This window comes from Panthera uncia, assembly GCF_023721935.1.
Source record: "Panthera uncia isolate 11264 chromosome D3 unlocalized genomic scaffold, Puncia_PCG_1.0 HiC_scaffold_8, whole genome shotgun sequence".
Lineage (NCBI taxonomy): Eukaryota > Metazoa > Chordata > Mammalia > Carnivora > Felidae > Panthera > Panthera uncia.
Genome location: NW_026057586.1, coordinates 14,578,642 through 14,601,311, shown reverse-complemented (window position 1 = coordinate 14,601,311; position 22,670 = coordinate 14,578,642). Strand labels below are relative to the sequence as shown.

Below are 22,670 nucleotides of genomic sequence, written 5' to 3'. Positions count from 1 at the left end.
ACACACTGGCGCACACTCGTTTTCACACTCACATACTCACACTCACACGCACACAGTCACCCTCACACACAACTGCCCCCTCTCCTCCCAGAGCTGGGCCCGGGATGAGGTGAGGGAGGCCTCTGGGAGTGAGCACCTGCTCCGATGTTCCAAGCCAGCTGCCTCTCGTGCCCGTCACTCCCTCATCCGGACCCTCCCCCTCCCTCCTAAGACACACACCACACACCGTCGTTCAGTACAACAAAACAGAGCGCGGTCGTGTACCCCAGGTAGGCCATGGGGAAACGCAACATCTGTAGGCGGCCGAGTGAGAGGGCTGGTATAGACCTGACATCAGTGAGTTCTGATGAACAAGTGAAGTCACCAAGGCATTCAGCCTTGGGCACGAACAGTTTAAGGAAGAGGAAATGACTTTATTGCAGGAAGACAGCTGAACAGGAACAGATCATTAAAACGTGTTTGATGGGCAGGAAAGAGAAAGCAAACTCTTCCCCTCAGCAGTGGCAAGAGCCTAAGTGTGGAAAGTGATGAGATCGGCAAAGAAGAGAATCCCAACCACCCGGGTATTCCAAAACTGCCAGCGCATCTGAAGCCTGCTGGCGCCGAGTTATCCCAGCAGACAGGCTGACTCATATCCTCATTCATTCAGCAAATACTCACTGAGCCTCGATCACTCCTCTGGGTGCTGGGGGTGCAGTGGTGAGTGCAAAGCACAGATAGGTCCCGGTCCATCAGGGGTAAATCCAGGCAGCATTAACATGAACCCCTCTGTCAGTAGTACTGTGTTCAAATTCTCTTATAGGAAGTCTTTCCCCATGTAACCCCAAATCCACTAATTCTGCTTCTCCAAAATTTACATATTCAGTCTCTCCTCTATTTTATTTTATTTTATTTTATTTTGAGAGAGATAGAGAGAGAGAGAGCACCCAAGCAGGGGAGAGGGGCAGAGGGAGGGGGAGAGAGAGAATCTCAAGCAGGCTCCACACTCAGCACAGAGCCCAATGTGGGGTTCAATCCCATGACCCTAGGATCATGTCCTGAGCCGAAATCAAGAGCCAGATGCCCAACCAACTGAGCCACCCAGAGCCCCATCTTCTTTTTTTTTTTTAAAGCAAAACCCCGTTTTTCAGAACTGTATAAACTGAAGTCATTCTGAAATGAATAATGGTTTGTATAAAAATAAGTCACCAAATCTCTTTGGAAAAGGCTGGAGGGGCTCGGCTGAAATTTGAGGAAGTGCAAACCTTCTACTTTGGAATGAATGTTACCTTTACGATGGCTGGGGAATGAGGCAGACTAGCATGGGTAAACTAGGGACCATTTCTTGGTTGCCTGACGTACAGCTAGAAACGAGATGTGATTTGTCCTAAATGGGGTGGGGGATGTAATTTAACGGGGAACTTAACTGTGCAGTGGGGCCAATTGTGTTTAAAGTATATATAAACTGGGGTGCCTGGGTGGCTCAGTTGGTTAAGTGTCCAGCTCTTGGTTTTGGCTCAGATCATGAGCTTCCAGTTTGTGGGTTCGAGCCCTGCATCGGGCTCTGCGCTGGCAATGTGGAGCCTGCTCAATTCTCTCTCTCTCCCTCCCTCTCTCTGCTCCTCCCCACTCTCTCTCTTAAAATAAATAAATAAACTTAAAAAAGTAAAGTATATATAAACTGATAGAAATTTATGGAAGCATAGATAGTCCTTATATTGCTTATATATTGAGTATATTGAAAGTAGCTATTACAACTATTGATTTCATTCCATGAAATTTATATTTCTGTTAAAATGATTTCCTATGAAATGAGAAAACAATTTATTTTTAATTTATGTGTCGTGCATATCTTCGTAAACTCCTTTGTTTGTCTAGTCCTCTATGCAGCGGTTTTCAAAGTGTGAGCCTCTGCCCACGGCAGGGCCAACAAATCTTCCTAACGGGTTGCCCTTGCCAATCTCAAAACTTTTTCTTAAGTGACTGCATGAAATCAACTCATTAATAACTGCCTACATATGTTCTGCCACATTTAGTATTTTTAAACTAAAATTAGTGCTTTTTAGATTTTAGAGAATTTAGGCATGGCTCTAATCCAGTATTTTACTAATATCGCAAGGCTCCAATTACATGTGTGCAAATGCAAATGGTTGGATTCCTACAATTTGGGGGAAGGATACATATTAATTATCAGGACTGCCTTGAATAATCAGTTTTTAATTGCCACGCTTCTTGCTTCTTCACAGCAAATTATTGTTAGTTTTGTTCCTCATTACCAATTTAGTTTGTTGTGGGTTGTTTTTAACCCCATAGTATGTAGTACTGAATATTTATGAATTTTGAGGCTATAATTTTCCAAAATTACTCTGGTATGTATGCTCTGTGTTCAAGTATGAATCATCCATTCTGTTATTACTAAAGCAGATGTATACATAGTTCCCCTCATAATTTACTAATATGGGAACATTTCATCAGTCATGTGTGCAGAACACAGAGTTTTAGCATGCAAATTACAATATTACATGAAAGTAAACCAAATAGAAGTATTGGGTTATTTTACATTTACATGTTATTGTTTTAAACAGCAAACATACAGGCTAATGGTTTAATCTTATTACATAAAAATTAAGCAGTGTGTGTGTGTGTGTGTGTAACCATATTTTAACTCTCTAGAATAGGTCAAATTGTGAATCATTATTCAAGGTCAGTAGTCTCCAAACTGTGTTTTACCAGATGTTAATAGGTGTTCTGCAAATAATGGATTCTTTACTCACCTCAATTGGGAGAAAGTGATATGTATTATGTTTCCTTTTTCCAGATTTGCAAGGCCCTTTAGCATATTGTGATGATTAATTGTATGTGTCAACTGGGATAGGCCATGATGCCCAGATATTTGGTCAAACACTGGTCTGGATGTTACTGTGAAGGTATTTTTTAGATGAGATTAACAGTTAAATGGGCTTTGAGTAAAGCCCATTGTTCTCCATAGTGTGGGTGGGTCCATTCAATCAAAGATCTTGAGAGAAAAAAATACTGACCTCTGAGGAAGAGGGAATTCTGCCAGCAGACTTCTTTGGACTCAAGCTATAACATTAACCCTTCTCTAGGTCTGCAGCCTACTAGTTTACTCTGAAGATGCCAGCTTCTGTGATTTCATGAGCTAATTCCTTTAAATAACTCTTATAGATAGATACGTATACAGTATGATAAATTTATATAGATATATGTATATAAATACACACACACACACACACACACACATATATATAGAGAGAAAGTATACACACACATACACATACCCTATTGGTTCTGTTTCTCTAGAGAACATGCTAAGTATGTTAAAGTCTCTGAAAAGTTCTGCAATTAAGAAAAAAAACTGTTTAACCCAGTATTATCCCAGTTTATTTAACCACAAAACATTTTTCACATAATACCTACAACTATCTCAAAATACAGCTTGGGAAATGCTTTTCTCAAGACATGATCTTAGCTAGCGGTTGACCCATAGCCTATGTCAGCAAGATCAGACTCGACACCTATTTGGCTCAGAAACTAATAGCATAACTATTGGAACAAAAGACTCGACGTGTCCTTTTCTTCTGCACATGGCACAGGCGGATAACAACCACGTGTTCTGTGAGCACAGCGAGGTGAAATGTTCATTGTGGAGCGGGTTTCACATACAGTGATGTCTGATGAAAATAACTACCCGTGAAACAGACCCCATGGCTGTGCTTTTGTAAAACGTTCTTTTGTGGCTATTTCTGGGGATTGGAGAGTCATACTGAAATATCATCAATCGCCATGCAACACGGCATAAGGCAATGCACAGATGGCAGGGAGCCTGGCAAGAAAAGCCAACTCTGCCTCCATAAAAGGCATCATGCCTCCTCTGTCTCTTATTGTCCCTTCTTGAATGTGTTTTCACAAATGGTTCTCGCTGACCCCAATTTATCCTTCAGATCTCGTTCTAGAAGCCATTTCCTCCAGAAAGCCTTTTCTGACTAATGTCTTACCCTGAACCCACCAGATCAGCCTGACCTCTTCCCTATTATGTGCATTTAAACACCACATACCTCTGCAATGGCCATAAATTGTATGTATGTATGTATGTATTTTTAAAATGTTTATTTATTTTTGAGAGAGACAGAGATCGAATGCAGGTGGGTTAGGGGCAGAGAGAGAGGGAGACACAGAATCCAAAGCAGGCTCCGGCCTCAGAGCTGTCAGCACAGAGCCCGACATAAGACTGGAACCCATGAATTGCAAGATCATGACCTGAGCCGAAGTTGGACGCCTGACCGCCTGAGCTACCCTGGCGCCCCAACAGTATTTATTTATTAATGCCTGTCTTCCCTACAGGGCTGTGAGGTCCAAGAGGATGGGGCCATTTCCATCTCGTTCATCTTGGCAGCATCAGTGCCTGGCAAGCATCGGAAATGCCATGTGGAGGAATGAACGGCCCAAGGGGAGCTTCCTCCTCCCTATTTTCCCAAGTGATTATATATAAATTATCCTTTCTTTACAGCCCAACTGGTGTACTCTCCTCTACTCTGATCTATCTCTAAAGATCGTCACTTTTTCAACCTTTAAAAACCTCTGTGCCAAGAGTCTGCGAAATGTTCACATGCATTTCATATGAACATCGAGTGTTCCTATGCATGCATGCACGCACCATACACATACACATGCATGTGTGCACACACACGCGCACCTCCACATTCACCTGCCCTTGCAAATGATAATAGAAACATTCATTTATCGAGGCAAAATAGTGTGAAGAGGTGGGGAATGCAGGGAGCAGGAAGAGGAATGAGACAGACTGAATCCAGTTGCAGCTACAGCGTTTTCTGGGTCAAGCATGGTGCAAAAGTTTTCAAACGTATAAAAAGAAAACCAGAGGCTCAGTCCGCTCCCAGGATCTCAGTTCCTTTGCCCCCAGCTCCCATCTACCCAGCTTGGTGCTATACTTTGTACACGGAACATGGCTTTTTCTTCAAGAGTCATCATTGGAAACAAAAGCATTGAGAAAAACAAGGCACTGGCAGACAGACAGGCTTTCGTTTCAGGAAATCTGGCCGGATATTTGGAGGCGACACGTATGGAAGGACTGAAGGTGAGGGTGGCATATGCAGTGGACACGAGGCCTGGCTCCCATCACTTCCTGGCGTCCTCTACCGTCCACTCCCGACCCATCGCTGCTCATGCGCAGTGCCCTGTTGTTGGGAGGGGCCAGAGTGGCAAAGACCTTGGAGTGGATACAGGATCCCCCCCCCCCCCCCCCCCCGCCCGCCACCCCGACCTTCGTCCAACCCTACACCCAGAGGCAGAAAACCTGTGCTTTCCGAACAGAGTCGCATCTGAAGAGACTGCCAACGCGGCCATTCTCAGACAAGACATGTACGTGGGGCTCGCCTGTGATCCCCTCTCATTTACCCAGTTCCCACGAAGTCTACAGAGAAGTCTCCAGATAAGGCTCTAGGCGCAATCCAGTTCTGGAATGGAGGCGCGTAAGTTATTTAATAAATGCCTTACATGCCTTTCTGCCCCCTCCCAGTCGACTCCTTCTCCAGCTGAAAGAAAAATTCAAGCATGAGAAAGCAGCCCTAACAATAAGGGAATCCCTCCCCTCCCAACACCCCCCCCCCCCCCCCACACACACACATGCACACGCTCTAAGACCAGGGAAATCCATACCAGGAATTCTAAAATATGCTAAATAAATTTCTCATTTTCAAAAATCTGGACTCCCTAATACAAAGCTTGCTTTTTGATACAAGAAATGGTACTGAATCACAGTAATCTCACACTTTTAAAACTATGGGGATTATGTTTGAATTGTCCAGAGAGAACCTGGTCATGCTTATTCTAGCATGGATGCGTATCAGATCATCGATGACCCCTCAAGCAGGATTAGGCCACTTGCTAAACTAAATTGAAATTCATTCATGTGACCCAGAGTTACTGAAAGGATGCTTTTATCAAAAAAGGCTCTCCAGGGACACCTGGGTGGCTCAGTTGGTTAAGCGTCCAACTCAGCTCAGGTCATGATCTCCAGGTTCATGAGATTGAGCCCCGTGTAGGGTTCTGCACTGACACTGCAGGCCTGCTTGGGGTTCTCTCGCTCCCTCTCTCTCTGCCCTTCCCCCTCAAAAGAAATAAATACATATTTTTTAAAGGCTCTCCAAAACACTCTGTCCCACTGATGAAAACATATACTGAAAGATACCTCTCCAGACAGACCTCTCACTACACAGGAGCCTGTGTGAAGTTGTTCTACACATAGTACAATAAGATGGTCCACCTGGGGTCGGACACACACAATGCCATTTCTAAACAGTAGAAGAGAAAGGTAGGGCCACCAGAAGCCACGAAAACCCAAGTTGCAAAACCACGTTTGGGCTTACTCATTACAAATGCGTTCTTTGGCTTCTCAGAGGAGCCACTTGAAGGTCACCTCCACTTAAAATTCTTGGCTCGGGAGCTCCTTGTTGCTTTATCACCTGAGTCTATTAAAATTCTTAGACTAGCTGATGATCAAAATTCTAGCCAATTTTTTTTTTTCTCCGTGGAGTGGGAAGAAAAAAGAAACAAACGCGTGAGTCTATTTGAAATCGTTTTATGAATTTTAATCATAGCAAATGTGTTTTAACAGTAGTCATAAAATCAACATTACCACATATACAAAGGACAAGACACCAGTTTGGCATACAAAAATACCATATATTAAAATGGGGTTCATTGGAAAACCTCAGGACTTGCTAAGACACCATCTACAACAGAGAGAGCAAGCAAGAGTGCTTTTAAGACATTCAGATTTATAAACAGCAGCTTGATATCCCCCTTCCAAAGTCAATTATTTGGCAACATTTGAACAATATTTTCTACGCAGCCCAGCAGCTCATTTATCTGCAGGGCTATTTGGCCCTTTAAAAGAAAAGCTCCCAAAATAAATAATCCACATAATTGTAAATGAAACACGTCAAGGACTTGAGTTAGCCTCTGAGCAGCATTAATCTAGCCATTTGACTGGAGTATTAGTTATCCAGAGGGCCAGGGAACCCACCAGTGGAGCTGGAAGAAGGGCAGGAACCCCGTGCAGCAGCTGCATGGCTTACGTCGGGGAGTTCCTCTGCCCCACGCTGAAACCAGCCTCCCCACCTGCAACCGTCAAGTGAGGCAAACAGGAACACGTGGTGGTATAGAAACTATATATATAATAAATGACAACAACCAGGAGAAAAACCAAAATAGTCTCGAACGAGTCTTCCCAATAGTATCAACCTACTCAAGTCAGGATACATCCACAGGCACAGGCATGGCATTCCACTGTGAAGAGGCCATTGTGAGAGTTTGTAATGATTCAGCAACCACCTCTAAGAGGAAGCTCTCAAATTGACCGGTGTGTGGACAACCCAGGGGTCCTCCTTGGATCCGCTCATCAGCTGAGCCCATTCCCTAGATGTCTTCAACTTCAACACCCTGAACTGAATTCGGTAGGCCATTCTAGAATGACAAATTGTGCTTGGCTAAGTTATTCCTAGTTGTCCTTGTGTTTTTTTCTTCAGCTGGTTTCTGCCATGATGGACCTTCAGCTCCTTTATATTTGGTTTTGGACCCATAATCCCATTATAGACTTCCCTCCTTTTATGCAAGTATTTTCTCACCGTCTTGGGCAGATCTGCCCATCTATTGCTATAGATCCAAGATCACGTCCCCACTGCTCCCACACAGTGGGTGGGTTGTCTCTCAGCCAGAAACATCAGACCAGGACTTTTCTGAAGCACAGTGTAAGACAGCAGCTACCCTGTTCTCCCACTGTTTAAATAGAGATGACACAGATTGAGGTTGACACTTGTTTCCCTCATGGGGGCATTTGCCTCATCTATTTCCTCCTTCTTGTAGCCCATGCTCCTTTACCACCAACACATTCAACTGTCTTACTTCTGGATTCTCAAAAAGCAAATGTCAAATCAAAAATCGAATGTCCCTTTGGAAAACTCTTGTTAGAATCACCCAGTAACTCACAGGAAGAACACAGAAAACTTCCACATGAGCTATTAGCCCTACATCCTGTGGTGATGAATTTAGAGCAGTGTTCTAGAAGAACAGGGACAGCTATGAGAGCACCCCCAGAAAAACAAATACATGCTATCACAGACTTTGAGAGACTCCTCTGTACTTTGCCCCAAATATTACTGATTGTCCCTAAAAAGATCATAATCTGAATAGTATCAAAAATCTTAGACTAGAATAATAAAGTCCAGCTAACGAGATGAGTGTTTTCAAGCACCACTACATCACAAGTGAGAGATACATAGTGGGATACCCCAGGCAGTGAATCCTGAAAAAAAAAAAAAAAAAAAAAAAAAAAAGGAAAAAAAAAGAAAAACCCATTGGCCCAACTGTGCAAGGAAACTTGTGCAGAGAAATCGGAGCTACGTTGCAAGAGTTCAGGAATAATGGTACTCCCCGCATGATGCTTGAGCAGAGCCAAAAAACAAGCCATTTGGAAGACAGAAATTAAATGCCCCACCTGTTTATGTTCTTCAGTCATCAATGGCTTTCCAATAAAATGTATACAGTAGAACCCACCTCTTTGTATATTTGAAAAGTCTCATGGGTTTATTTCTATAGACATTGCCAAAGGTAGTTGGTTTGATATAATGTATGCAGCCTATAGCATGTGCTAAGAAATTAACATCTAAATTCGACATCATATAACCCACAAGTGGGAAGACATGACTAATAACATTTTTACTTGATTTTTTAACTCTTATTACAGCTACATTGTGTGTGTATCTACATATATGTCTATACCTACATGTGCAGATATAGATATATATATCTCTATACAGTGAATCAGGTCAGAAAAAAAAATCAATGGCTTGAATTGCCACTTATTTTTTTTAGAAGTATTTCATGCTTAATAAAATTTAACTGATCTTCATTGCTTTTGAAATAGACTACTATTTTCAATAGTTACTGAATGATCTTGATCACTTAATTCTTTGGAGCTTCTGTTTTGATAAGGGTTACCTTGTAAGTGATGTTTTACTGGTAACGATGGAAATGGCAAGGAACGGTCTTTCCTTCCAGGTCCAGGACAACAGATCAACTGACTGGTGACTTCTTGTGTGGAAAGAAAACACTGACTGGCCGGCAGCAGCATTCTTCTCAGATAAGATAGAAATTCAAACCTTTTCGATATCACTCCTCATACCAATAGCCTTTAGACCTCTAAGTTCCTCTTAAGCCTAAAGAAAAACTACCATTTTGGCAAAAAAACCAAGCTAAAAAGAACAGTCATGCCCACGGATGAGTTCTAGGGAAAAAAAAAATTCACCGATTCTGCTCAGTCGAAACAAATGCGATGTTTATGAAATCTAGACTGGAATAAATTCCATACTATCAGGAAGAATCTCATCTTTCTATGAAAACGTATTTCTAATGGAATTTTCTGCTTTCCTCTACTCACTTAAAAAGCAATTTTAGTCATTTTAATAACCCTCAAGTCTTTAAATTCCATGGGCAATGTTTTTTAATGTCAAAAATAAAAGTCTTTGAGCAAGGCTGCAAATTTTTAATTTGTCCAGTGATAACTGAAAGGAAGAACCAAAGAGACTATAAAACAGTGTCAAATCTCATTCTAAAATCGTACCTATGTGTTTTAGTCTGGCACCTGAAAAAGGATGCCCACACATGCCCACACCAAATACAATGACAAGCTGGCAGACTTCAAGGGCAAACGAAAACCCTCTATGAACACTGCAAAACGTGCTTGCTCTTACATTTCACACCTTACTAATGCAGTGAGAAGTTTGAGTTAGATGATAGAAGTGAAGAGGAATTTCATTTGACTTTTTTTTTTTTTTTTTATCTGTAACATTTACTTTTTGGACATAAGACCCTAAACACAGTTTCACAGTACAGGTCATGCATAGCTTGCAAGTCAAACATTTTACAGCTACTGTCTAACTACTATTTGGGGACGATAGAGTCACATGCAGCTAATGATCCCAGAAAAGGGGCTTCATAAAGCACTCTTTAAGCTTCGCCGATCATTCTTTGGCCCAACGTACGTAAGTAACAACCCCTAAGGGCGATCAGTACATTTTTATTGTCATACTTGAGATCATATACTTTTTAAGCCCAGAAAGGAATTTTTCAACCAACTGCATGTTACTAAACCACAAAATGTCTTCTTGGCCTTACTCTGTTACTCTATTAACACTCTGATGCTAGATCCCAGTGCACACCCCTCCAGAACTGCACTGTCCACTATGGTAGCCACCAGCCATATGTGAGTGACTATGTTTAAATAACTTAAAATTAAATAAAATACAAAAGCCAGCTCCTCAGTTGTACTCCCCCATTCCAACTGCCCACTAGCCAATGTGGCTAGTGGCTACTATCTTGGACAGCAGAGGTTATAAACCATTTCCATCATCAGAGAAAGTTCTATTGAACAGACTAGATCTCAAAGGCTGCACCAGCATACGGTTTAACCTTCAAGGGACCTACTCTTAAGTCATGCGCAAGATTAAACTTAATTATATTCTTAAAGAAAATACCTTTTAGCTTTCTAATCATAAACTATGACCGGAACTGAGAACTAATTTGCCTTTTCATCACAACTTATGCCCCAGGTCACTACACAAAAATTTTCCAAAGACAATGCTGTTTTGATAGCATACTTGGCTCTATTTAACATATTAAGCATTCTCTTGCTTATGTCAAGATCATTAATAAAGATGAAAATTCATGCTTCTTAAGGTTTACTATTTACACAACACTCATTGTCCTTTATATAAGAAGGGGGAGGGGAACCAATGGTTTGCAATTTCAAAACTTCAAATCGCATTGTTTTTATTAAATGTCTATACTCTTCCTTCAATCAACCCTCCTGTCATTTCCCAGAGAGGTAGATGCTAACTAAAATGAATATATATATTAAAAAAAAAAAAAACCCTAAAGCAATAGCTGAGTTAGTAAAGTGTATTCGTCCACCCTCAAAAAGATCATAGCCCAACAGAGATGTCAACTGGCCTAGGCAGGAGCAAGAGAGAACTACAGTGCAAAGTTCTCGACTCCCCTTTGCTGCAGAATTCCAAGCTGCCATGTGCCTCTGTGGGCCTCAACGGACTCATGTACAAAATGAAGCCAGCAGAGGCTGCTTTCAGCTCCAACTTTCTGTGCTTTCGGTTGTGACTTTTTCATTGATGTGCAACTGTGACTTCTGGTTGATTGTGTCACTGGACTTTTGTCACAGGGGGCAGATGAGTTGTTAGTGTCGTGGGTAAATGTCGGAAGAGGCCAGAGCAGTGGGATGTCAACCATCATGAAAACATCAAGTCTAGGAAAACTTTATCTGCAGGCTGAGATATCACACACACACACACACACACACACACACACACACACGTGTGCACAAATGCACACCTTAACGAGCGGTGCATGAATAACTGCAGGCAGAATCCATTTAAACAGGATTTCTCATGTCAGTAAGACTCACACAAAAAATTCTCGTTTAGGTGTTCTTGCTACCTTAAACTGTAAAGTCAAGAATCTATCACAGAGCCGATTAATTTTGCACTGCTTCACGGCAGCTCTAGCATGAGATTGTTTTTTAAGTTACGTGGACATTTTTATTCTACAGCTTTGCACTAAGAAACACAGGGCGCTGTATCATCACACACATTAGTGTCTATATATAACCTACTTAACACGTAGAACTCTAGGACACGCTACACTACAGGGCCAGTCACTTCCTACTGTACATAAACAGATGTAGATTATCATTCAAAAAATTAACTTAAATATGGCCTGGCTGAAAATTGCAAGGGTAAAAGCCCATTTGAAATGTAGCATTCTTAATGCGACATTTTGGTGTGTTTTTTCTTTCTTTCTTTTTTTTTTTTTTTCTCCAAGAGGAATAGAAATTAGGTCAGACATGCATTATGGCAGCCTGGAAGAGTTTGAGAAATTGACACTAACCCAACAGTATATTATGTTACGTAATAGAGGACAGTATTTAGCTAATATGATACCTAAATTATTAATACCAAATAAATCCTAGATTATTTGTTGTATAATGCCCAATAGCTTACACAATAAAATGGCATTTTAACCTAATTTCTACTTTGAGCTTTCAAATACACTTGCTTTATGAATTCCATAAAAGAAATTAGAAGAGAATTGTCAAACTCATAGCTATTTCTGAACGCACACACATCCAGGTACAGGAATTTACCCTTTGATGCCAGTAGATCTTTCTTCATGAGCATCTATAGACCACTACACACTGAAAAATATTTGAGAACTTCTGATGGAACTGGTCCACTGAAATTGGGAATGTGAGTTGTTAGTTGACCTTGTCACTTTTCTCAATAACAACATATGTTGAAATACAAGAGATTTTCTCACTGACACCAGCAAGAGGACACCGGAATTCTAAATGGTTTAGCTCTCATGGAATAGTATCTTTCAAAAAGTAATCATGGACCGTCTGTTAAAATGCCAGTCTAGGTTTGGCATCGATGGACAACACTCGTATCTATTACAATACCTCCAAATCAGGAGAAGAGACAGAATCCCTTCTGTTACTCGCCATTCGTGCCTCACAGGATACAGGACTTGAATGCATAGAAGAGGATCAAACGTTGGAAGTGACATGCGAGTAACACTTCACTGTGTGGGTCCCGGTGCTCAAGAGGGGGCCACCGTTTCAGACCCTGGACTCAGGCCCACAAAGTCTTACTCCCGGGATTCTTCTGAAAGGATTCAAAACCTGAGGTAAATCAAACGACACACACACGCACACACACAAATACGCAATATTTACATTTAAAATCCTTATTTCGTGAGATGGCTTGAGAAAAATTGGCATACAGGGTTCCTGTGGGATTAGGCATTTCTCATGATTACTCAGTTTATTGCTCCCCTGTTGGGCTTTCCGTTTAATAAACACATAGCGAGCTCTAATTACAAGGGAAGGAAACTGAAGGTACGTAACAAAACACAACACGCTGGCAACACTTGTTCAGACATTTTCTTCGAAAAACGACTGTCCACTTCACTTATTTTAATGTGGGTGCCGTTCCAAAAGTATAAAAAGCCTTAGCAACTGAAGGAAGGCTGGGTTTCTGTTAAAAAGGGGAAAGAAACCGGCGCTGCATGTTGCCGCTGGATTTTTACATGGATTCTCAGGTTTAATTCTACTGTATACATAGCATCTTGGTTTTAATCTACCACATTTAGAGAAGATCACATTGTATGCACTTGCACGGTTTAACGTCTAAGTAGAATACGTCTGTCTATCTTGTAACATGATTTTGAAAAATCATAAATTACAGTCCATTTAATAAACGATTATGAGGATGCATGCAATCGTCTTCGAAGCTGTTGCCGCCAATGCTCAGAATGATTTGCCTGGCGTGTCGTTGAGACCTCGCATCTACCCTTCGTGTCTGTCTGCGGTTCATCAAGCGGCAGGCCCAGAGGCCAGCGCTCGGCACCAAACGATCAGCGTCGTCCCCCCATCTCCTCACTGCGACCCCATCACCAACACCTGCTCAACCCCCAGTTGGCACCCACGAGAGACTTCCTTCCCTTGCAGCCCCGTTCAGCCACAGGATATCACAGTGAAGCGCTTAGAAATGCAAGACATGTTGTGCAGCACGATGCCCAGAAGGAAGACGAGGACGCAGGCCACCAGGATCACAGTGCACACCCCGGACCAGGTGGAGCTTTTCACCACGCCCCGCCGGTCCGGCTCCTCCTCCGCCGCCTCCTGGGGAGCCCCGCCTTGCAGGGGCTGCTGTTCTGCCGGGATGGTCACCACGGTGACGGACTTCTGCTGGCTCCCGGGCAGCAGGCGGCAGCCCATGTCTCCGGGCAGCAGCGCTCGCTCCTTGGCGATGGGCAGGGGCAGCATGTAGCACCCATTGCTGGGAAGTTTGATGAAGACCGGGGTGTGCTCGGACGCGTGCGGGATGGCGATGACCGCGAGGACCTCGGGGTCGTCGGGCAGCTGCGACACGGAGAAGCCCGGGGGCAGCTTGGTGATGCCCCGGCACCAGGGGCACCTCACGTCCTTCTGGCTCGTCCTCATCTGCTGGAGGCACACCGAGCAGCAGGTGTGTTTGCAATCCAGCAACTTGGGCCTTCGCCGGGGGCTGTAGTAATTGAAACAGATCTGACATTCCAGCAAGGAATCTTGGGAGAGCGTCTCCATGGTGGGCTGGGCGCGGGAAGGCCAAGGCCAAGGGGAAGGAGCGTGTTCTCAGAGTCCAGAACCCCCACGCCTTCCTTGTCGTCTTGCCAAAGTCGTGAGATCAGGTAGCTCACAGGCACAGGGCATGCTCAGGCGTGTTCATTTCTGGAGGAAACAAACAAACAAAATGCACAAAAGTTAATGACTTCAAACAAGCCGAGATGGTCAGCACATCGATGGACTTGTGCACCACCGTTCAGACGTTTTGACGCTGGGTCAAAAGTGTAAAAATTTCCCACTCGTGAGGCTACGGGATTCCCGCTTGTAACGTCCCATGGAAGGTAAATGAGTTGTCTGGGTGGCTTCTTACGGTAAATCCTTGGCTCATTTCTAAAGGGAACACCTTCGTGGCCGTGGATGCTGCCCCATGTGTTTGATAAAGGGGGAGTCTTGATCCTGTTCTGTGTATTTCTGTGGACCCTGGGTGGTTCTTCTAAAATACACTGGAGGGGCGCCTGGGTGGCGCAGTCGGTTAAGCGTCCGACTTCAGCCAGGTCACGATCTCGCGGTCCGTGAGTTCGAGCCCCGCGTCGGGCTCTGGGCTGATGGCTCGGAGCCTGGAGCCTGTTTCCGATTCTGTGTCTCCCTCTCTCTCTGCCCCTCCCCCGTTCATGCTCTGTCTCTCTCTGTCCCAAAAATAAATAAAAAATGTTGAAAAAAAAAAAAAATTTAAAATACACTGGAGACATTCTCCTGTTTTCGGCAAGTTTCTAGCATTTCCTAAAAGTCAAGGTCTTTCCTTAGACCCTCTGGTCTTCTTTTCCTGACACTACTTACCCTACTGTAAGTATTCATTGCTAGATTCAGGCAACTTCCCAAACCTAGGGACTCCATGTAACTAGCTCGCTCATTTTATACAGGCTAGAACTATTCCTCTCTCATAGGAAATTAAAACGATGCCTCCAAAGCAGCACACACAGGCATCTGTTATTTTTTTCCCACCAAATCATTGAAACAAAGTAATTCTTGTCATCTGGTTTTAAAGGAGACAAAAACAGAACAAAACCCCAAACCCACGGCAACAAAAACCAGCAGTAGCATCGCACCTTCAGGCAGCGGCATCACAAACGCACATAAAGACCACTTGTATCTTTCAGTCAATTCTAATTTCATTACTGTTTAGGCTTGCATCCGGCAACGGGACCCCAAGCAAATACTATTAACTTGCCAGTCGTAACCAAGTATTAAGTAGTGAAAGGCTGTCAGAGAAGATGGTAGGCAGCCCCCCACCATAAAACAGTAACAGCAAAAACAGGGTTAGCCTCCTGGTCTCAAAAGGAGGCAGAGCAACTTAACCCGGGTTTGAAGAACCCGCTAGCGTGCCAGTGTTTCAATGAAGGCTGCCCAACCCTGTTTCCTGTTGAAAGCATCCAAATTACGCGTCTCTGGATGGAGTCACGGTGACTCTGGAAGGAACGACCCAACCACTATTGCAGAAATAACTGCTAGTCCAAGAACCCCATCTGCCCCCAGAGCCACGAGCTAATGACACGGAAAAGCTCCTGCACGTGCTTCTTAAAAAGCAAACCTTTTTCTAACTTCCTTTGTGAAATTAAGAGGGTACTCCTTGCCAACAACATGATTGGTTAAAAATCAAAACTAAAAATGCAGAAAAAGCTGAAAGTAAATAATCACTGGCAAAAATTCACAGCGACAGTCAAAAAGAGCGACGCATCGTAAAACATTTTAGCTGTAGTGAGAGTGCCTAAATGCAATTATTGAAAGTCAGATAGAGTAACGGCATTCAGGAAGTTCGTATCATAATCAACTGCGTCTTTATCCACTGATTCAAGAAATGTTTACTGAATAATGGAAATTTGCTAAGGGTAGGCCTTAAGTGTTGTCACCGGAAAAAAGATATATATTAGGTGATTGACAGGTTAATCAGTTAGATGGGGGTCTTTTCACAATGTGTATGTGTAGCAAATCACCACCATGCACACCTTAAATATCTTACAGTTTTGTCAATCATACCTCAATAAAGCTGAAAAAAGTAAAAGTAAAAAAATAAATATCTATAGAGCATCTATCATGCACAAAGCACAATGCTAGTAGCTACTGTAGGATATAAGGATAAATCAGATCCAAATCCTACTCTTAAGCAATTTAAGGTTACGTATGAATAAAAACATGAATAGATTTCCTCTCCCACTCATTTATTCATTCAAATCATTATTGAACATCTAACACATGTGAAGCATTATGGTATTTGTCTTTGTCCCTTGTAACTAAGACCTTATCACTGCCCATAAGAGATTCCCAGCCTAGAGATAACCATTTATGTATGTAAACAGTCGTAATATAAATACAAAGTGATGCACGCCCTAGGGGAGCTGGAGGAATCAGGAATGGCTCAGTGAAAAATCTGGATTATAGAGAGGATATTTAGGCATGGAAAATCAGGGGACAGTTTATTTTCAGTGTGAGCAAAGGAAAGAGTGTGTGCAATTACAGAGTTATTTCTCAACCTGCAGCAACTGGCTAGAGGACTTTTTTCCTAATACTACAGTAACTTAAAAATGCCCACTCTGATTAGTCGGCAATCAAAAAGAACAAAATCTTGCCATTTGCAACTACGTGGTTGGAACCAGAGGGTATTATGCTAAGCGAAATTAGTCAGAGAAAGACAAATATCATATGACTTCACTCATATGAGGAATTTAAAATACAAAACAGATGAACACAAAGGAAGGGAAGCAAAAATAATATAAAAACAGGGAGCAGGACAAAACAAGAGACTCTTAAATATAGAGAACAAACAGAGGCTTGCTGGAGGGGTTGTGGGGGGGGGGGGAAGGGCTAAATCGGTAAGAGGCATTAAGGAATCTACTCCTGAAATCATTGTTGCACCAGATGCTAACTACCTTGGATGCAAATTAAAAAATTAATTAGGGGCACCTGGGTGGCTCAGTTGGTTTGAGTGTCTGACTTCAGCTCAGGTCATGATCTCGCGGTCTGTGAGTTCGAGCTCCACATCAGGCTCTGTGCTGCCAGCTCAGAGCCTGGAGCCTGCTTTGGATTCTGTGTCTCTCCCTCTGTCTGCCCCTCCCATGCTAATGTTCTGTCTCTCTCTGTCTCTCAATAATAAGTAAATGTTAAAAAATATTTTTTAATTAATTAACTACTTAAAAAAAAATCCCCACCCTGGGGTGCCTGGGTCTGTTAAATGTCCAACTTCGACTCAGGTCTTGATCTCCCAGTTGGTGGGTTTGAGCCCCATGTCAGGGTCTGCACTGACAGTGTGGAGCCTGCTTGGGATTCTATCTCCCTTTCTCTCTGCCCCTCCTCCACTGGCGCTCTCTAAATTTTTTTTAAAAAGCCCACTCTAAGAGTTTTATAGTTTTAGCTGTTATGTTTAGGTCTCAGATATAGATGCCTTTGAAAGAAACAGAATGCACACAGAACCTGCAAGCACCCTCCCACTGGCCCAGCTGGGGAGCACAGTCCCGCAGGGAGAGGAGAGGGGAGCGTGAGCACAGCCACGCGCAAACCACAGACCACAGACCACAGACCGTGGACAGCCTGGAGCACCAGACCAAGGATGTGGGACTTTGTAGCGGGCAGTGGGAAAACACCAGAGGGTTATGAGTCTGAGAGTGATTCATTAGGTAGTCATATTCAGGATAGATTGGAAAGACCTGCTGGGAAGCTATTATAACATTAGACAAGAGGTAATGAGTAGTTGAAGGAAACAGTGGCAATTAGGATGAAGAGATGAGAAGTGCCGAGTGGTTCTAGAGAAGCCTGTGGGGAGCTGGCCGCGTATGGCAATGCAGGGCTGTGGTGGGAGAAGTCACAAGTGAAGTTTGAGAGGAGGGTGGCATCCTTAAGAAAAACAGGGATCCGAGAGAATGACCATGAGTTCTGTTTGGGCCCTATTCCACTTGAGTGCGGGGAAGATATACGAAATAAATTTTTCAGGAAGATATGAAAGAGTCAAAAATAAATAAATAAGTAAAGCTGAGGCGTGCCTGGGTGGGTGGCTCAGTCAGTTGAGCAGCCAACTCTTGATTTTGGCTCAGGTCCTGATCCCAGGACCGTGGGATCGAGCCCTGGGGTGGGCTCCGTGTGGAACGTGGGGCCTGCTTAAGATTCTCTCTGCCCTTCTCCTCCTTTTGCGTGCTCTAAAATAAAAAACCATAATCATAATCAAATCTTTTTTTAAAGGCTGAAAATGTGGGGCTGATATTGTAGAGAAGGGTCAGGCTTAGACCTCAGAGGCCCAGCTGATGGCCACAGAGAAGAGCTGTCATCCAGAGACAACAGAACAGAACGGAACAGAGAGATACCCTTGGGGAACACATAGCTAAGTCTGATCAAAAGGAAGAATTGGGACAGAAGTAGAAGGAAACCCATCAACATATCCCAGCACATATTGCCGGCGAAAAAGAGGTCTGAGCAGCACAAGGTTATGGAGAGGGGACCTTAGGCGTTGGCGACCGCAAAGGCATCAGTACTTTTGAGAGCGTTTTCAGGGCAGTATCAGGGGCATACTGGACTCTGCAGGGTGCTAGTGTGTGAGTACTAGAGTCCCTTATGAGACGACGGTGTGAAGTGAGGGGGCAAGCTAGTAGCTTGGAGGGAGAGGAATCAAGAGACACTTTGCTTTGAGAACAGAGAGCACAGGAGGCAGGAGGACTCCAAGCCGGGCGGTCTGTGCTGTGCTGTCCAACACAGGGAGCACCAGCCACAGGTGCAGGTGAAGGTAGTGTGTGGCGTCACCAAGGGGCACGTCCACGGGCTGCTGCAGTGGGGGGTGAGGGAGGCAAATCCCCACCATGTTAGCAGTTAGGGTAGAATCTGCTAATCTCATACACAAGGTACTGAATTTGTTTTTTCTTTGCGTGCACACGTGAGCAGGGGAGGGGCAGAGAGGGAGGGAGAGAACCCCAAGCAGGCTCCACGCTGTCAGCGCAGAACGGGATGAGGGGCTCGAACTTACGAACCGTGAGATCGTGACCTGAGCCGAAACCAAGAGCCAGATGCTTAACAGACAGGGCCACCCAGGCGTCCCGTGCATTTATTTTTTTTCTTAAAGAACAAAAACAAGACACAGGGTTTGCTGGTGAACCTTGGCAAATGCTCTTATCTCTTCTTACCGTTAAAGCCCATGGACAGAGCTAAGGTCACAGTATTACAGACCATAGGGAGATGTGAATGTGTGCGCATGCAAAGGACTGACGGCTTTGAGCTATGGTGACAGAAATGACAACATCGGGGAGGGGTATGAGGAAAAGCACAGACTCCTGCAATTTTGTGAATTTGGAGACAGCTTTGCTTAACCATGGCCTTTAGGACAACCACCTTCAATATACATGGAGCTGGAACAAAAAGGTTTTCTTGACACCAAAATGAAAACAGTGACCACCAATTTATTAACCTTCCTTCTTGCCAAATTATTTACCTTACTTCCATATAAAAACGTGGGAAGCAGCTTAGCAGAGGAGGAAGGACAGGGGCTTTGGCCTCAAGGAATCCTGGGTCAAATCCTTGCCCTATCACTATCAGCTGTGACACGAGAGCAGGTCATTTAACCTCTGGAAGCCTGCTTCTTCACTGACTAATGAGTTAAGACGGAGGTGTAGCTGAAGATCAAGTGAGTTGAAAGAGCTCGAGTACTGTGCCGTAGTGAAGGGTGCTGGTGCTCTCTCTCTGCCCCCTGACCCCAGACGCCTTCCAGTGCTGCGTGCCATCTGCCCAGAGAGCACTTCCTGACTCTCAGAGAGCTGCCATTTTGAACAGCTTGGGAGGAGGCATGCCAGTGTTCGTGTTGGTAGTGCCCCAAGACCTGCCACACCATCATTTTTCAACAAAACCAACATGCAATTTTATTCATGAATTTATGTTCCAAGTAATGTTCACCTAATTGGTGTTGAGCTCCCTTAAAATTAGATTATACCACTGGATTTCCAACACTATCCAAGGAAGGCTAGGCCCTACAATGTAGGCTGAGCACAAGAACAGAATGGGGAAACAGTTCCAATTTACATGCCCAGCAACTCAAGCCATTTTGAAGGCCGCATCTCTGATTTATACATGGATTTGCCCTATGGTAGGCCAGCCTGTCTGCATTCCAGTGTATTTTCTGCAGCATAATTAGTAATAATGATGATTAGTTAGGTAAAGAGGAGAAAATTTATGAGGCTATGGACCGAAGCTAATGGCGAATCATCCCATTTCCCTTTCTTCAGAAACTGGAAAGGTGTGAGTCGACTACAGAAGAAAGGGAATGGAAACGAGGCCCACATAAGCTGGAAAATAAATTCAGAGTTCCTGGCCAAATGCATCACACACAAAGCACACACTGGCGGAAGCTTTAGAAACTGGAGTTTGATGTTTATTTCCTTAAAAGAGCAAGATACACACTCAAATAAGACACTCATTACACTTAAAAGGAAAGTGCACTTTAGTGGAATGCGTTCAAACAGGTGTATATGGAAATATCCTGGAAGAATTTTTTTTAACTTTTCCTTTTTTTAATTTTTTTTAAATGTTTTTATTTTATTTTTGAGAGAGAGAGAGAGAGAGAGAGAGAGAGAGAGAAAGCAGGAGTGGGGGAAGGACACAGAGAGAGGGAGACACAGAATCCGAAGCAGGCTCCAGGCTCTGAGCTGTCAGCACAGAGCCTGATGCGGGGCTCGAACCCACGAGCCGTGAGATCATGACCTGAGCCGAAGGTGGACGCTCAACCGACAGAGCCACCCAGGCGCCCCAACTAGAACAATTTTTAAACGTCACTACCATTTATTTTGAAAGACTCTAAAGATCAAAAATCAGATCACAAAAAGAGGAATAGCAGCTAAAGGTGAACATTCTCAAGAAAATTATGACTTATAAGATAGAACTTATTTTCAAACATATTTTCATAAAACAGTACTTAGTTTCATAAATGATGTCAGCAGTACAATATACAGATCAAAGGCCTTGAATAGTCATCGAATGCAATACTAGCTCATGCCCTGGTTTAAAATACTTTTAAAAATGAATTGAGATTTGTGTAAATAGAGGGAGGTGCAATTTGGGGTGGGGGTGGGGATGCCCAAAACTAAAGGGTTGTGTATGTTGCTGTCGTCTGGGGGCAGTGGATAGCTGATGCTTTACAACATTGATCCATCCATTTTCACAAAATAAAATTTCCTCATTTTTAAAAACAGCTGTATAATTTTAAGCACCTTTATAAAAGGTGTGGGTATGATAAAGCCCTACCATGAATTTAGTGGGTGGTAAAACAGCAAAGGTCTCCAATACTGAATTTTTATAGTCCCAGTTGCTGTTAGAAGTTCAGGTATATAAGGATAAATAAGCCGATGAAGTAAGTAATGCAGATAGTTTTATTCTGCTTGCACTCTTAAGACTCTTCATTCATTCTGATTTAGATTTGTGGCTGTGACATGGGACGCCTGGGGGGTTCAGTCAGTTAAGCGTCAGACTTCAGCTTAGGTCATGGTCTTGGACTTTGTGAGTTCCAGCTCTGCATCCGGCTCTGTGCTAATGGCTCAGAGCCTGGAGCCTGCTTTGGATTCTACGTCTCCCTCTCTCTCTGCCCCTCCCCCACTCGCATTCTGTCTCTCTCTCTCTCTCAAAAAGATAAATAAACATGAAAAAAAATGTTCAGGTTTGTGGCCGTGACATTAATTGGGAAGCCTCCCTCAGAACTGTGGCATGAACTGACAGTGATTACATCTGGCTGACCTTGAGCTGTCCCATCTGATGAACTCCATGAGGACCTTAAATTCAATGGTTATGCTGAAAAAAAGTCAAAGTCAAAGATTAAACTAGACACTGTCCTGCTTCGCTTACTCTTTTGAAAGAGCATGTCTTTCTGATGCAGATAATTCACTTCATTCTTTGAGAAAATGTAAGTATTTGAAATGGGATTAAATAAAATAAATACAATTCCATTTAATTTGGTATTTCAGCTGGCAAGACCACTTAGTTACATTGGATCTTCACAAACACTCTCATCAGGGGCAAGAATGGGAATGGCCTGGTGGTGACAGATGTGTCACTGACTTTTCGTCCTCTGACAGCCGAGAGCAATCCTTTCAGGACACAGTTGCCCAATACATGCAGACTCCCACTGGTGTAACTATCTCTGATTTAATGGAGAAGGCAGTGGATTCTGGGACTCTGACAAATTTTAGATGAGAACTCCATCAACCCAAACTCAAATATCTTCATTGCTTCCTCCTCTGACCATCCTTGGTCTGCTGTATTTAACGATGTAAGGAATCTAGAAAGTGAACACTGTCACTTATGAGTCTTGGGTGACCAGAAGGATGCAGCAGGGAATGATCTGGAGCCAGACTGGTCTGGGTGGCAGAGGTAGGCAGGGTGGGCCAGAGGTACCGTGGCTAGGCAGGCAGAGGGCAGCAGGTTAGCCAGAATGCCGGGGTCAGCCCCTGGACTGCTGCAG

The 22,670-nt window shown here is 43.5% G+C and overlaps 1 protein-coding gene across 2 annotated transcripts in view; it reads right to left on the bottom strand.

The window, feature by feature from the left end:
- Positions 1-6,720: 6,720 nt before the first annotated feature.
- Positions 6,721-22,670, bottom strand: part of RNF152 (ring finger protein 152) — a 79,263-nt gene continuing 63,313 nt past the window's right edge. For both annotated transcript variants that reach the window (XM_049619778.1, XM_049619777.1), the window contains one exon: positions 6,721-14,359. In XM_049619778.1, the coding sequence (XP_049475735.1) occupies positions 13,604-14,215 (612 nt within the window). In that variant the 5' untranslated portion in view covers positions 14,216-14,359 and the 3' untranslated portion in view covers positions 6,721-13,603. The remainder of the gene's footprint in view (positions 14,360-22,670) is intronic.